The 16,445-nt window shown below is 41.8% G+C and overlaps 1 protein-coding gene across 1 annotated transcript; it reads right to left on the reverse strand.

Annotated features, from left to right (window-relative positions):
- Positions 1-327: 327 nt before the first annotated feature.
- On the reverse strand, positions 328-16,023 carry pitpnab (phosphatidylinositol transfer protein, alpha b). The gene is made up of 12 exons (XM_069670753.1): positions 15,827-16,023; positions 10,669-10,699; positions 7,557-7,702; positions 6,186-6,277; positions 4,876-4,883; positions 4,501-4,575; positions 3,983-4,066; positions 3,792-3,869; positions 2,600-2,710; positions 2,076-2,198; positions 1,886-1,968; positions 328-1,659 (listed from the first exon to the last, which is right to left on the reverse strand). Exons 1-11 carry the CDS (start codon positions 15,841-15,843, stop codon positions 1,921-1,923), a joined length of 813 nt encoding a protein of 270 aa, XP_069526854.1. The 5' UTR covers positions 15,844-16,023; the 3' UTR covers positions 328-1,659; positions 1,886-1,920.
- Positions 16,024-16,445: the final 422 nt, after the last annotated feature.

Consider the following 16,445-nt stretch of genomic DNA (forward strand, 5'->3'; position numbering starts at 1 on the left):
TAAAAGATGTGAATGAAAAGTAAACAGAGGATGATATAAGAGTAACTGAGGACAAAGGAGGCCAAACAGACGTCAACAAGAGGAAGTAGGTTAAGGGCCTGCTGTTATAAAATCCATTACTTCCTCCCCTCTTTACCCAGCCAGCATCATGATCTCTTCATAGACACGCTACTGTACATCACTCATGTACACTCATGCATATACCGAAACAAAAACCACACTATTACAACTAACAGGCTTCGGATTCCAGCCGGACAAAACCAGGCCGATCCAAAGAGAAACACAATAAAAACCAGCATTTAATAAATAAAGAATCGACAACTTCAGCTTGGGCTCTGCTTCGCTAAAACTGTTTTCACGATAGGAACAAACAGCAGAGTAAGATAGACTGGCAATGATAAAGGAGAGACCAACGTGTCATGGTAGTTATTGCTATCGCTGGATAAGACCATTTATCCACTGGAGGTGACGGGACGGGTGACAGGGCAAGAACTGAGGCTGTTTTACTTTGAAAGAACCATTTATCTATCTACAGCAAGCGGGAGGAGCTGCTAATGGTAAAATCACCACCATGAAAACCAGTTTTGCAGGAGAGATTGAATTGAACATCTTCCCTATTGTACTATCTCTGTCTGTGTTTATGTGTGTGTGAGTCCGTACTGCATGTTTAAGTCGAGCTACTGCACTGTCGCGCAGTCTGTTTGAACAACTGGCTGAAATTGAAGAGCTAAAAATGAGCAGGTGAAAGAGAAATTAAAAAAGAAAATTGTAAGAAACTTAGATAATCTTACAGCGCTACAGAAAGACACACACACACACAAACACACAGAAACAGAAGCACACACACACAAACTCACAAAGCAGCAGAGAAGCCAATGAACGCCTCAACGTACTAAGGAAGCTACTGGGGCGAAATCCTATCTGGTAGGTCGGGGGAGACAGCAGAGACGACGCAAAACTGCCAGCACAATCCCGACCTTGCAGCTGTAGTTTGTGGACTTGAACAGCAAAAGGAAACACTGCATTAAAGCATGACACAAAAGGAGAGAAGGAGGTACAATGACAAATCAAAAAAAAAAAAAAGAACAAAAATCACAGGATCAAAAACTCAACACTGAGCAGATACAGCTTGGTCTGGAAAAAATACACAGACAAACTTACAGACAAAATCATTTTAAAAACCCTGTTTATATATATTTATATTTATATATATATACTGTATATTTCAATACAATTTTTCAGCTCCCCGATATACGGTATACTTTATATATACACACCATTGGGATGTCTTAAATAGAAATCCTAAATTGCAGAGATAAAGACACTATTCTCTGTAGTTTAGAACGGTTCAGAGGCTGAGAGAGAGAGAGAGGACTGACTGACAAGATCTATAATGTTGCTACTGGAGGCCTCAGAGCAGCTAATAAGACGGGGGCACTGGATGGAGAGAAACAAATAGAGATGGATGGGACGCAAGGGAGGAGGGGTGTGATGGAGTTTACTGGGTCCAGGTCCCTGAAAACCAGACTGTACCAGGATGGGGGGGCAGGGGGGGGGGGCTGGGTGGGTGTGGGTGGGGTTGTTGGACCGGCCGGTCAGACGTTGTGTCAGTTGGATTGGGAGGAGGATGTGAATCCGCTGGTGTCTGGGTATTCTGGTCTGGAAGAGAAAGAAGGAGGTGAGAGTGTAAAGAAGAGGCTTTTTCACTGTCTGATGCCCGAGCATTTCATTCCTCGTTATTAGGATTATCTATTAGCACGCCTGTCTCAAATAGAATCCAATACTTTTCTGTGCTAATTATTAAAAGACAGCTAATAATAGGGTGTGTCCACCTAGATAAAAATACATCAATGTGCAAATATCCCATAAGACACAGTCCTCTTACCTGATGAGCAGCAGCATTCACGGTCCATCACAACCTCAGTCCTCTAGAGCCACCATCCCTTTAACCGGGTCCTTGACTCTCATCTGACACACACAAGGAAGAACAAAAATATACACAAAAACGTTACGTGAAAATTGACATCTATGAAGTCACAGAACTCTAAGACTGTGTAGTCTGCTTTCGTGCTTACCTCATCTAGCTCCTTGCGCGTCTCCTCCTCCATGCGACGAATGTCTTCCATGTTCAAGTCGATCCACTTGTCGATCCAGCAGAACAGCTGACGGTGGAAGTTAGTGAACAAACGCTTCTCTTGCTGTGAAACAACAAAGGAGCATAAACACACATTTTAATGTGCTTTTTAAATAATCTGTATTTTTAAATTCAAATGATAAACAGAAGCAGTTTGATTATTAGAGATGTTTAATTCCATCCCGCAATACCCTATTTATCCACTAGAGGCTGGTGCAGCCCATACACTGTGTAGTGAGGGGTAATTTTCCGCTATAGCCTCTAGCAGGCTTGCAAGATGTGAGACGCTGTATGCCTTAACAGGATATGAGACAATATAGCGCAACAGTCATTTACAACATCATGTTAAACAGCTTCTTGTCAGCAATCCCTGCTGAGTATCTGACCTTAATCTGTGGAAACATGGAGGTCATAATGTTCATAAAGTGAGCATTTGTATCAACACAGCGCAAACAGTAAACAGACCTTTTGAATGAAGTTCTCCACTTTGTTTTGCAGGCCCCACCACTTGAATTTGACAGTGACCAGTTTGTAGGCACACATGTGTGGGCAGTCTTTCTTGTTTGGAAGTTCCTTCTGCAAGAGCACAGAAACAAACACACACAGGGATATTTGAACTGATAACAAAGACTGACGGGTTACATATTCACTCCTTCAGCCCTCAAAATTAATTTTGACTAGACAACAACAAAGAACTATTTGAAACTCTAAAATATGTTCTTTGTTTGTTTCACATTTCATTGTCCATAAATTTTCTTTACTTCCGTGAAAGCTTAAACTTGTGCGAGAAGTTTTTTGCTGGTCATAATATAGACTGAATTTAATATTGATGCCTCTATACGACCTACAAAAGTAAACAAGGGGGCACCGGTTTAGCTTAGCCGTTAAACTGTGCATCCGATATAGAGAGGGTACGGTCCTCAATCCGGTGGCCCCGGACTCGACCCCCCCAACCTCGGCCTCTTGCCGCGTATCATCCCCAATCTCTCCTCCCCTGTTTCCGACACTATCCACTGTCCTCTCTCTCTGAATGAAGGCATAAAAAAATTAATTAAAAAAGCAAATGAGTCCCAGTGACATGACTGCTTTTTTTGAATGCCTGTTACCGCTAACACGCTGCCAAGACAGCCTTTGTTTATATTACTTATACTATACTAATTATACTACTAACGCATGTGCAGGACAAGTTCAGCAAAGACACGTTTTGTCCACAAGGGTCGTTAAGATCGACACAAAATGAAAGTTCCTCATAGCTTTTAGTCTTTCTCCACACAACCAGCTATGACTCTGGTAGGGACATACTAACACCTGTTTTAGTATTTTTGTATTCTTGTTCGTTTGCCTAAAATAGTCACATTTGAATATTTGGTGTTTCCCCCCCGGTTGCCCAAACCCCGCCGATTCCTTAAAAATCATCAGTTTCCTCAAAAGTAGGCATGGGCCTGGATACATTATGATAGAATGTCCTGTACCAGCTTTTTTTCCCACACTGACTAAACATCATTGTTGCTAAGCAACAAGAATCTATGCGACTGATCTTTTTTATTTTGCACATCAATAATTTACAGTACTGTGGTTGGAGGTCTTTGTTTAACACCTTTTTCAGTGGCTTCAAACGTGTCTGAACCTACTGGGACATTAACAACAGAGCCTGTACCTTCCAGTCTGGTCCCAGAGGGCCTCGTGATGTCTTCACTGACTTGAACCTGCAGGGATCCTCCTCTGGCTTGTAGTCCTGGAGAGAGAGACGAGAAAAAACAGACTGAACATGAGGACAAGGTGACACCATATGTCAGAGATCTATTGCTGCATGAGTCTAAATATGAATGTTGATCTGCACGTGTTCACCTTCGGCTCCACTTGGGTTCTGTCGGCAATATCAATATAGACTACGTCCACCTTCTTCCAGGTCTCTGCATCCAAACCGTGAACCTGAAGCAGAACCACAAAGTGCAGGTGGATACAGGCACAGGTAGAAACAGGCACAAGTTTTAGCAGTCTCAGTTTTTTAGGATCATACCAACATTAATCTATATATTGAAACACTGTCTAAAAGCAATCATGGTAGTCTCAAATAGGGGATTATTTCACTTCAATTTTGCACAAGAATTAATAGAGCATTTTTTATTAGAAGACGACATAAGCTGAAGCAGAGAGAAATGTTGTCAGTACGCAGCTAGCAGCTACAGGAAATGGAAGAGAAACAAAGAACACCCTAACAGGGTGTGAGATACAGCAGGATTTTAACAAGCATGAGAGGTGTAAAGAGAGCTCTTATTAGCCGAATGTATTGTTTAAAGTAATCCTCGTGCTTATCAAACACACACATACGCCCCCTCAGATCTCAGTCTTTCTATAATAATTACATTTTCAAGGTGTCCCGTGTCAGGTTTGTGCCATGTCTCGATCTTGATCAGGAAGTTATCTTTCATATACTCGTTCTGCAGAGAAAAGAGACACAATCCTGAGTGAAGAGAGAACAGCCTACATGATTATATGAATGCAAGTTCAAAACCAGTACAGTACTACAGACACGAGTCAGTCTCCTGCTCGCTCTCTCACACACACACACATAGAGTATGCCTGCTGCTGCGGCTGCTGCGGCTGTGTCAATGAAATAGATCAAATTTCTTTCTCAAATTTCAGGTTAATTTGCTCCCTCTATGAGCGTTCACGTTAGCTGTGTCCTTTGTGTGAACATGCATGAAATTTGTTTGCACAAAAGAAGAAAAAATACTTACAGTGATAACTGAGGAGCCGGATGAAAGAAGGTGCAGCAACAAACAGACAGAAAAGGAAATATTGCAGTTAAGGAACATATGAGAGACATTATAGACATTTATAGTATCGTACACTGTTAGGAGGTCACGGGGAAGTGTGCAACAGTAATTGTGAGTGAGTATTGTGTGTGTGAGATTGAGGTTATGGCTTTTACTCTCCTGTGTGTTTGTATGAAAGATGGCTGCCTGGCAGCCGGCAGTGCGAGCATGATCTCAGCCTGAAAGCCTTGAGTGATTGCATGGCTCTTCTCACTGGACATACAGTTAATTATTCAAAGGCTCCTTCAAGGTGACAGACCCAGAGACTCAGGGAGAGAGAGAGAGAGAGCGAGAGAGAGAGAGAGAGAGACAGGTACCCAGAGAGCAACCATCTCTTTAACAGTTCAGCATCTAAGTGACCTTTAAGTAATTAGAATTTCTTGTATTCACACTTTTTTGGGATATTAGTGCAGAAGATTATTTAAGCTCACACTATTTAATTTAGTAAGTTAAAAGCTTCTTTAAAAACAATGTGGATAACAGTTTGTTTGCCTCCATCTGACTCCTGTTTGTGTTTATAAGGGGACAGAACTCTTACATCAGTGTCTCTAAGTGCAGATTCTCTGTGGCATGTACTGTAATAGTACTGTATATATTTTGCCACACAAGGCCTGTGCAATGTCCTATTTTGCTGTACGTGGTTTGTTGTTGTCTTTGGTGTACCACTGTACTGTTTTGTTTGTAACATATTGAGTTAGGTTGTTGCACTGCAGCTGTGTGTAGCAGTATTGCCTCCACAAAATCCTCCCCCGGGTACAATTAAGTATTTCTTAACAAAGTTTGAAGCGATATTTAGAGGCATTGAAAAATAGCTTTTAAAGACCAGGTGGATGCAGTGGAGGATGTTGAATCTTAAGAGTCTAAACTCAGTAGATTTAAAGATAGTTTAGAAGATTGATCTTCCTCCTGGGACGTCTTTTGTAGCCTCATATATATTGATCTGGAGCCTGCTTAAAGCATAGTAAAAGAGTTCTTGTGACATGTTTTCTTTACTTCTATTTGTAGACTGAATCTCTCACTTCTCTTTGGGCTACTCATATTCAATTATTTAACTTAAATGATCTTTAATTCCCTGTAAAGTATCTTGATACACAACTAAATACAAATGAGGACAGGTATGATTTTCTTTTAACTGAAGCATGTTAATGTTTTTTTTTAAAATAATGCCGTGTGAATGTATTTCTCTGTGCCAGTGCAAGTTCTATTTGTGTGTGTGTGTGTGTGTGTGTTACCTGTGCGACAGTATGGATATGCGTTCCAGGCTTTCTCGTGGATGTTGAGAGCTGAAGCTGGAGCCAACATTCTGACGAATGACGGCACTTTACTGCAGGACAGAGGAGTAAAGAGGAAACAAACCAGAGTGAGTTAAATGGTATTTTATTCTTTTTTTAAAATCTTTTTTACTTATTTCACTCTTTTTCAATCAGGAGTGCACACTAAATATGAAGCTACAGGTGATTATCTTTGCTTAGCTTAGCTTATTTTAGTTTAGTGTAAAGACAGGAAGCATGGGGAAACAGCTAACACACTCAACTACCCTAATATGGTGAACATGGTAACATTTTACTTGCTTAGCCTCAGCCTGTTAGCATTGTTTTAAATTGCTGCAGGAATGACATGTTTAAGTTGGCAAACACAGACGTTAGCATCAACATTGTTACCTTGAAAAAAGCTTATGGGATTTTTCAGGCAGGCAGAAAATCCCAGAATATCACCATTGTTATGATTTTTAAATCTTAATGCAATATCCAGAAGTAAAAAGCTACCATTGGGCTATAAATAACTAAACCACGTTTGCATTACTCCGTCAGCTTAGCTTAGCTTCGAAGTAGTCCTCGTTAGATGCGATGACATTTAAAAACCTCTGCAGTCTCATTTAGCCGCCTGCTAGCAACAAGACACGTAAGAGCTTTAACATTTACAGGTCAGCTATTTACTGACATTTTCTTTCGTAGAATAATACATTAAGAACTCTTATTTTAGGTTTCTAACCAAAATCTCACAATAAAAAACATTGACTCAGGTGCAAAAATGCTCACTAATTTCTCGGTTTTGGACAAATCCTTACAGCACTTTGGGTTAAGCCTTTGCTAGCATGCTAATCTTACCATTTAGCTGAAAGCCTTTCTCAGTACAGGCTAACAGAGCAGCTTACAGAGTGGCTATCAGAGTGGCTAACATAGCGGCTAACCGAGCAGCTAACCAAGTGGCTAACAGAGTGGCTAGAAAAGCAGCTAGCAAGACTTTGCCTCATTTAAACTTTGGACAGAGACAGGTTACCCCCCTGCTTCCTGTATTTATGCTAACTTAAGCTAACCTGTTTTTTTTAAACACCTTCACATTTACCTCAGACACTTGAGGATGGTATCACTCTTTTCATCTTACCCAAAATGTCTAACTACTGCTTCAAAAGTAGTGGCAGTTTTTTAGCTTACTAGACTGGATGGACTTAATAGTGGTGGCATAATAGAATGAAGCAGAGGAATACATGAATGGACAGGAGCCAAGAGATGCGGCCTCCAGGGAGAAATTAATGAAGTAGTCTTCCTGAGTGAACTTTCTGTGAGCCTCCCGCCCCTGTTAGCATGAAAATAAGTGCTTACCTCTGCAAATGGTAAATTTTGTGTGTGTATTGTCCCTTCTCTCCATCTTTCTCGTAGGGCTCGTTTTTGAGCACCTCCACTCCTTCTCCTCCGCCCGTCTCATTCTTACTGGCCTCGGCCACAGAGTACAGCTGGCCCACCTGGTACTGAAAGAAAGAGATGAAAACAGGTTGGTCTCGTGTGGGAAGTACGTTTTTCTGTGGATTACTAAGCCGTCACATTCACATACATCTTTTTGTCATGTGTTTCATCAGCTCGTCTATTTCAATCTTAAGTTGTGGATTACTTTTTCTTCTGATCCTTTTCCTGATCGCAACATTTTCCTGCATTCATCCCTGAATCCTCTTAATCTCCTCCATACACTCTTGTTTGTCTTCCGGTCCTGTCAACTTTTTTTTTTTCTTTCTCTCAGTGTGTTTCCTCTTCCACGAACTGTACACACTCCTTTATCCTTCCTTCCTCTCATTCCTCATCTTCCTGACCTTGAGTGTGCAGCACGTGAGTGTAAACTCAGGACAATGGCTCCTTTCATTTCTTAATCACCTTTAATCCATCGTATAACCTCTGCACAAAGCTGGACCAGACACACTTACGTCACAAAGATGGAGCAAGTGGATGCAGGCTCAATTATTCTATTGTTTTTACAGGAGAGACTTTCAAGTTATTTTGTTGTCCATGCAAAACAGACATTATGTCAAATCAGAATTAATATTATAGTAAAACTTTTTTTGTAGCTTTCCTTAGTGGACATGCATCCATACATTTTATTTACTCCCCTTTCCCGTGATTACGAGTTAGTTTCAGTTGTTCTCTAGAGATCTCGACTTATTTATCATGTCATCTTGGGATAACAAAGCTGGTTTCCCCATTATAACGATTAATATGGCCCATTATCTTGAGATAACAAAGCTTGTTTTCTTCTTATAACAGGATCATTTTCCGGCAATCTAGAAAACAAATCAGGCTGATCACTGTGATATTACAGACCAGGACATGCCATGCTGCCATTGCCCACACTAATGAGGTAAGTTAAGCCTGTTTGTGTTTGTTATGTGCTTTTACAACTCTGGGGATACAAGTTATGATCACATGACGTGATAAATAAGTCCAGACCTGGAGAAAACGATAAGAAATAACTCGTTATCACGGGAAAACAGAGCTGTCTTTACAGCGCCAAAAGTCTCCACTAACTTTGACATAGAGTTTCTTAACAGAGTAAAATGGTGGTTGAATCCTCTCCTACAGCGTTAACCTCCATTAGAGCAACACAGTTACTATACAGATGATAACAACATAACAGAACATAAACCAATAAATAGGAAAAAGAAACACCATCAGTACAGCAGGATGTACATGTAGCTGAAGTTTTAACTTCTTTTGCAATTACAGCAACCAGAAAAATTAAATTGTAAAGTGGACTTTCCTCCATCGAGAACATCAGGTTTTCTCCTTTATCAATTAATTTGACTGTCCAGGGGAAATCTTATCGCTCTAGGAGCAACAGGCCTTTCACGAGTCAAGAAATGATAAGGCTTTGGTTGTAATTCCAGAAAACTCATACATACTATAGCCACGACTATCTAAAATTCACAGGCAAAATCATGGATATATTTGCTGCTGGACTGGATGGTTAACCCAGAGAGCTCCATCTGCTCTGTGATCCGAGCCAGGTGCCCCTTTTGCATCAGTTATTTAAGCGACTTTTTGATGCTGAAAAGGTGATACAAACATCAGTAAACAGGAGACTCACTATTCTGAGACTGCTCCTTTCAACCATGACCTTTTGACCTTTTGTGTGCTTTTAAAAATGTTACTCCTCCACAGCAACAGAGATGAAAGACAAAGACACAAAGACCCAGATAACCTGGGCCACACAGGTTTAAAGAGACTGCTCCCTCAAGTCAGCTGCCCACTAGATAAATGGGATGTAGGAGCAGCAAAGCCTCCTGGGTAAGAGTGTTGGACAAATATAAATCAACCTTGCCTTGTGGGGTGAAGCCGTGTCTAGTTACACCAGAACTTCTTTCTTTCTTAAAAATAAAAAAAAACGTGAAAGCTTAGGGTTGAAAGTGGCTCAAGGGTGAACAGACGGGGAAATTCAATTGAAAACATTTGCTTGAAGGGATGAATGAAAAGAGGTCAAGACAAAACTGTTGTAAAAGAATCAAATTGTATCATATTAACATTGTTGGAAAAAATATAAATGATAGAAATCAAATTGATGATTCAATGAATCACAGCAGCTCTAAACTGACGCTCTGAAGACGGCTGCATCAGAGAGTCAGTGCGTAGAGAAAGTGAGGCTCTGGGGGATGTGATTCACTGACAGAGGGGGCACGTGTGCTTTCAGAGATAGGGGGCGTTCCTATTCAGGCTTCGTTGATCATTTCAGTCAAAGAATTATATTTTATTTTTTTCCTGCATGGAATCGTGACAGAGCATGCTGACTGTCACACAGTGTGCAGGCCTGCAGCCTGAGAGGAAACCTGCCTCATTATGTAGAGATATGAGGAAGATAAAGGCCACAAATACGGACATGGGTAATGAGAAGCAACATGTGTATCTCTACAGCGAGGTAATACAAACAGATGACATGCAGCTGTGATAAGAGGCTGTTACTCAGTTTTATGCAGATGATCCAAATGTTTTTTAGCATCCAGTGTATGTCCTTAAACATGTAACCAGTACACGAGCATGTAAAGAACATATAAAGGCCATATGTCACTCAGAGGGAGCCATGGAGGCAGTTTCAGGTGACTCATTTACAATGCAGCCTGAATAGACGAGCGACTGCAGAGGAAATGGGGATAGCAGGGACACGGAGAGAAACCAGGGCGAGGACACTGACGGACTGCTGACTGTGTTCATTCAACGCTCTATCTGATTGAAACCATCTTCAATCTTCAGCAAGAGTTTTTTCTCACAAGGTGATACATGCTGCACATTTTCTGTAGATAAGATGTGAACATATTAAAAAAAGACACCTAAAAAAAGAAACTCTTTACAATGACAGGCACTTTTCTGGATACAGTGAACCAAAGAATCAGAATACAAAAGCTGAGCCTTGAACCACACACACATGCGCACTGAAAGATACTGAAATGAAACTTACCTCTTCCACAGAGATGGGAAGAATCACTCGACTGGAAGAGAAGGGGAAAAAAGACAGGAAGTTACTCCAGAGTTAGCGCCTTATTATTTAGTGAGTTACTATAAAGCTAGGAGGCTTTATTTTTTTAAATCTCAATGGTGCTGATGTTGGAGGACTCAATGTGCATTGAACCACAGAGGGATCGTTTCATTCAGAACAAATACAGCGAAGAGAACAGGACATCTGGATCCAGTTTCCACCACTATAGACTCGTACTTTACTCTGATACTAGTTTTAATCAGCAATGAAAATGGTTATTATTATATGGTTATTTTTAAGTCTGTATTTTAGTTCCACTAATTATTCATGTGTCATAAAATTACTGTGTTAAGTACTTTCACTGAACAGAATCTGATTCCGCGTGAGAGGAAGTCCCTTAAATTTGTGCCATTATCGGCATTATAACACGACCTTCATCGTGCTTTTATCTGCTAATAATGCACTGTGTGTTTGAGCTGGAGTGGCCTGGAGAAAAGCAACACACTGACAACATAAACAACATCTTAACTATTTAGCTCAGTAAACCAATTATATGACAACAAACATGAGTGTTTTCCATGATGCCGTCTCAGAGGAGTCCTGAGCTGAGCCAACAGGGATTTGAGATGAGGAACTACAAGAGCTATAAGAGCAGTTGCATGACAATCACACAGTTATGGTCCTGGCTACTTCTACTCTTCTAAATAAGTACTTCCAAAGGTACTTCTTTTTGAGGCAGTTGTACATGTTACAGAGCAGAGAGTGTACGGCCTTTGCTGACTTTTGTATTGTCTGGTCCTTTGTTAACAATAATTACAGGAAACTAAAATCTATAATAATCATCAACAAAACAAAACAGCAGCCCGTTCAGTGTGAAATCCCTATATTTCACTTTGACACTGTGACACTGAGTCATCAGAAGAGGATTAATGATCTATTCTTCTCTAGCGTGAGGCGAAGATGAGATGATGCTTCACTGGAGCAGGAAACAGCAAGAACTAATGGAAAAACTGAGCTGAGAAGCTGCCGGGCTTCTCAAGGTTTAGAACAGTTTGAACCTAGAGCAGGTCATACTTTATATGAGGAGAACACCTTGATATTGATCAGGTTATTATTATTATTATTATTTTGCAGTAAAGAAAAGTTGTTGATAAGGGTCAGGATTAGTACTGTGCCATGTACTGATTCTTTATACCACTGTGTAACATGTTTGTGTAAGGAGGCCATACGAATGAAGGTTACTTTTCCACTGCAACATGTAACCAACTGTTGACATAAAAGGAACTTTAAATTTCATAAATAGACGTTACAATTAAAGAGCACTACAAAGCCTGGTCCGCCAAGTCTAAACCAACTACAGTAGCTTGCTCTCAGTCTGCACTTCCTCCTCATGATTCTGGTCGCACTTCTGCTGTGCTTTTTACACTTTTAATCATTTTTAACACATTTAATCTACACAAGTGCTTTCCTGTTTCTGCGGGTCATGTTAACCTTCTGGTGAGCCATTTAGCCAACAGTGGTTATATTGTACACAAAACTGTGTAAAAGAAGCTGGCGTCCAAATCTTAGTTAAATAAATTAAAGTCGAGCTGAAACGGCATTTTGAGAGTATCTAGCTTCCGTATCGTGACGTATTTCCGAGTGAAACAGGACGTGCAGGCGGGACATATCATTGGAGGGATTTGATTTGATCGTTGAGAAGTGGGCGTAGACAGACGTTCTCCACAGCGCAGTAGCTAGCTAACTGACCGAGCGTTCTTGGTGCTCTGCGGCTAAAAGTTGCAGATTGATTGGTTGAAATTGTTTGGTGCTAGCCTACGTAAGCACACAGGATATTTTTTTTTTACGGGAAGAAAAATGATCGGATTTTGACATATTTTTTTGGCCTATATTGTCAAATAGATGCACAAAATTACCGGGGATGTGATCTAAAAGGATTACAATTACATTTTTCATTTCACCTCGACTTTAAACAATAAGACAGGGGTCTCCAACCCTGCTCCTGGAGAGCTACCTTCCTGCATGTTTTGCTCGTTATCAAAACCCTGAGACGCTTCAGGTGGTTGATAATGAGCAGATCATTCAAACCAGGTGTGTTAGAGTACGGAGGAAGCTGGAACGTGCAGGAAGGCAGCTCTCCAGGAGCGGGGTTGGAGACCCCTGCAATAAGATAATTCATGCACAAATCACACATTGTGGTTCATGCGCACATTTTTACGCCTGAAACATTTTTCAGTTCAGTTCGAGGGGGTTGCGAAAAGGAGCTGGCGAAACAAACGACCACCTAAGCTGCAAACCACCAACAAAATGATGACATGCCGACCAGCACTCTTTCAGAGCGTGCCAAGAACCAATTTGTTTTTGTGCACAATGGCTCTGTAGCAGCTGAATATAAAGGACTGTGGTGAAACACAGACATATGCATATATCATGTTGCGCTATGCAAAGAATGCAAAAAGGTAAGATAAGATAAAAGGGACTCAGCAATCCATTAAAAGTGCAGGTAACAATATGGAAACAAAAGCCGACTGTTTAATTCCCTTTAATATAATCTAGTGGCCATTACCTTCAGCGCTTCAATGAGAAACCTACCAGATACATTTACCATAATGATCTCGTAAAAGTAGGTTAATGTGTTGATCCGCTGGTGAGGTTAAGTCACCAGTGCTGCTCCAATGTACAGTGAATTCATAATGAGTTCAGCTGACACAAGGCTGCAAGTTTATGGCTACTTATTTGGTTTATTCTTTGGTGATGCAGCCTCAGTACATCTTACAGATCTGCCCACACATACAGTATTAACATGTGAAAAAAAAGAGCCCATTTGTGCACAAACACACCCACATTTTTCCTCGTATTTCATAATTTTTGGTGCATAAACATCGCATTAACCTCGTCCCTGTGAAACATGTGCGTCCCGTATCACCTCAGTTGACTTGTACAGTATGCAGCTTTGTTGATTGTTTTGTCGCTGTGTGATGTATGCTTAAATTCAGATAATCCCAGCCGCTTCCCACTCGCCACCGACTGTAATCTGGCTCTGACTCCCAGCCAGACATCGGATGGGAGACCAGATGCTGCAAGGCAGAGGCAGCGGGAAACTGTCTGTCAAAATGGCGATATCGAAACATTGAGGGAACTTAGATGAAGTTTCGCAGGTATTTGTCTGTTAGCAGGACAAATATTAAAGGCTCAAATGTCCAAAAGTAAGACTTTTAGCAGATAGATACAAGGTAAAGGATAAAAAGGGAAGAGTTTAAACACTAAGCAGAACTTAGGCTTAAGTTAAACAGTGAGTAAAGTGACCTTAATGCTCTCTCTCTCTCTCTCTCTCTAAAGGTCTTGACAGCAGGATCGGGTGTCCCTCTGTTCCTTCAGAAAACAAACACCTCTCTTCTCTCCTGTGCCGCACATCTTTCCTGTCTTCTCGTCTTCTCCACTCTTCCGTGCTGTTTCTAAATCCCGCGGCGTGTTGTAAAGTGGCTCGTGTAGAGCTCTGCAAACGCTGGCAAAGCTCGTGGAAGTGGAGAAAAAGTGGACCAGGAGTGATTTAGGTCAGTGGTTCAGGTGAGCAGCACAGAGTCTGCACTACAGCGGGACCCGGATCAATTCATTGTCTCTTGACCCCCATGATGGTATCTCAGTGTGTGTGTGTGTGTGTGTGTGTGTGTGTGTGTGCAGGCCTGTTGGTGTGCCTCGTGTGTTGACACTGACAGTGTGTATAAGTGCATTCAGCATTTAATCGTGACCGATTTAATTAATTTGCAGGCCGACTGCTGAGACCCAGACTCTCCCTAATCACTTCAGATCTTTAGCCATGCCATCACTCTCATCCTGCAGCTTTTGGTGGCAGCCCATTCATTGATTAAATACATGTAGTGGGAAATGAGGACACTGATAAATGATGAATGTATGAATGTATTTATTTCAGCCAGACTCTGATCAATGTAGATTGCATGAGATTATATAGTGCTTTTTAAGGCTGAAGCTGTCAATGGAGGAAATGTGTGCCAATTTACAGCAGCTTAGCTCTGACCTTGCCCTAGAGCTGCAATAGATACAGTAAAAAGACATGTATGATTGTAAAACAGGGATATATTAAGGGGGTCAAAATGTTCTGAAACACAAGTACGTGAAGGAACGACACTTTTTCTACACATGGATCACTAGTTCCTTCAGGCAAAATGAGCTGGTTGTACCCTGACGCCACTACTAAAGGATCCACCATCCTGTCAGAAGCTGACAACCCTTCAAGTATCTGATTTTTTTGCATTTGAATTTGCCAATATCCATCTGCAATCCATCGGCCTTATTCTAACCACAGTTGATAGAGAGCAGGCCTCAGTCTGCTCTCCTCACAGCACACTGAGGCCTGCAGAAGCAATGTGTTACAGTGATGTGTTAGAAAAACCACGGATCTTTCCATTTCTACGCACGATCCCACTTCCCATGCCACCCTGTCCCTTCGGCCCAGCTGTCACAGTCTCACAAATGTCTGACTGGTGCGCCAAAGCCTCGCCATTTCCAATTTCCCCCCCAAATCCACCTCCCCTACCTGCATGCCCACTCCCATCCACTCTCCCCCTGTAGCATCCCCTCTGTGCTCACACCTCGCCATCTCCATTCCTCCAGACCAGAGGTAAAAGCTCCCATCAGGCGTTTCACCTTCACCGCGCATCAATAACATGGCCACAGCGGCTTACAGGGATGGACGCTGGCACGGCACGGCACGGCCCGGCTTACATCTCTCCCTCAGCAACACCACTACTCTCCAGCATCCGTCATTTTTTCAGCAAAGCGAAGGATATTTTATTATCCGCTAATACGAGAGCGTCACTTGGAGGACTGTGATGCAAAATTGTGAAGGGCACAGCCATGCCTGCGCCGGCTGCTGATGCAACTACACCCGCCGCGTTTTTATTCATCCCTCGCTTTATTGGGTGGATGTTTTAAGGTGATGGAGGGAAAATGGTGACGGACATGGAGACAAGCTGACACAGTGCGGGGACGTCGACATCACCCTGACTGCTCTCCTGTAATTCCACTCCGGGGCGAGACTGGCCACAATGTCAGCGCTGCAAACCAGACGGATAAACGCGCACACACACTCACACACACACATGCACACACAGCTACTTACAATTCCTTTATAAGCATTTTGGCGGTGCAGTCGGTGTATCCCAGAGGGGAAGCAGCAGCAGCTCAATAAGCAGGTCCAAAAAACAGGGTTCGATCCCTCCCTCAGATAGTGTCTTCTTTCTCCGCTCGCTTCTCTCCCACCTCTCCCCCTCTATGTCATTCTACCTCCACAGCCGCTTATTTTCTTCACATTCACTTCCTGATCGGGGCCGCGGCGCGGCGTTGCTGCTGCGCGCGAGCTCCGAGGCCTGAGCAGAGCAGAGCACACACGGAAATTTAGGGTTCACCCAGGGGTGCAGTGAGGTGGCGGTGGGTCCATGTAGCCTAGAATCTGTCACTGAAAGAGCCGAACTGAGCCATCATTTTTATTATGTACCAAAAAAAGTATATATATAGTTAAATATACTTCTTTTTGGCCCATGACTCTCTTTTAGGGAAGAAAAACTGACATAAGGGGAAAATATAATACCAAAAAGTTTAATCTCAAGTTTATTTGTAATGTAAACTTTAGACTAATGTAACTAATAGCATGCTCATGCTAAAGCTGGAATAAAAATTTTGGATTTTGGGTCCATATTATAGCCTATATCATAATGTTATTTGAACAGTTAAGGACCTTT

This window comes from Semicossyphus pulcher, unplaced genomic scaffold, assembly GCF_022749685.1.
Source record: "Semicossyphus pulcher isolate SPU_LCO1_2020_fin unplaced genomic scaffold, fSemPul1.0.p SCAF_10, whole genome shotgun sequence".
Classification (NCBI taxonomy): domain Eukaryota; kingdom Metazoa; phylum Chordata; class Actinopteri; order Labriformes; family Labridae; genus Semicossyphus; species Semicossyphus pulcher.

Bases quoted from the DNA above. Each gene is read 5' to 3' on its own strand.
- pitpnab (XM_069670753.1), bottom strand. The intron at 7,703-10,668 runs GTAAGTTTCATT...TCTTTCTTTCAG, and splicing joins TTCCCATCTCTGTGGAAGAG to TACCAGGTGGGCCAGCTGTA. The intron at 4,067-4,500 runs GTAATTATTATA...GTTCTGCTTCAG, and splicing joins ACACGGGACACCTTGAAAAT to GTTCACGGTTTGGATGCAGA.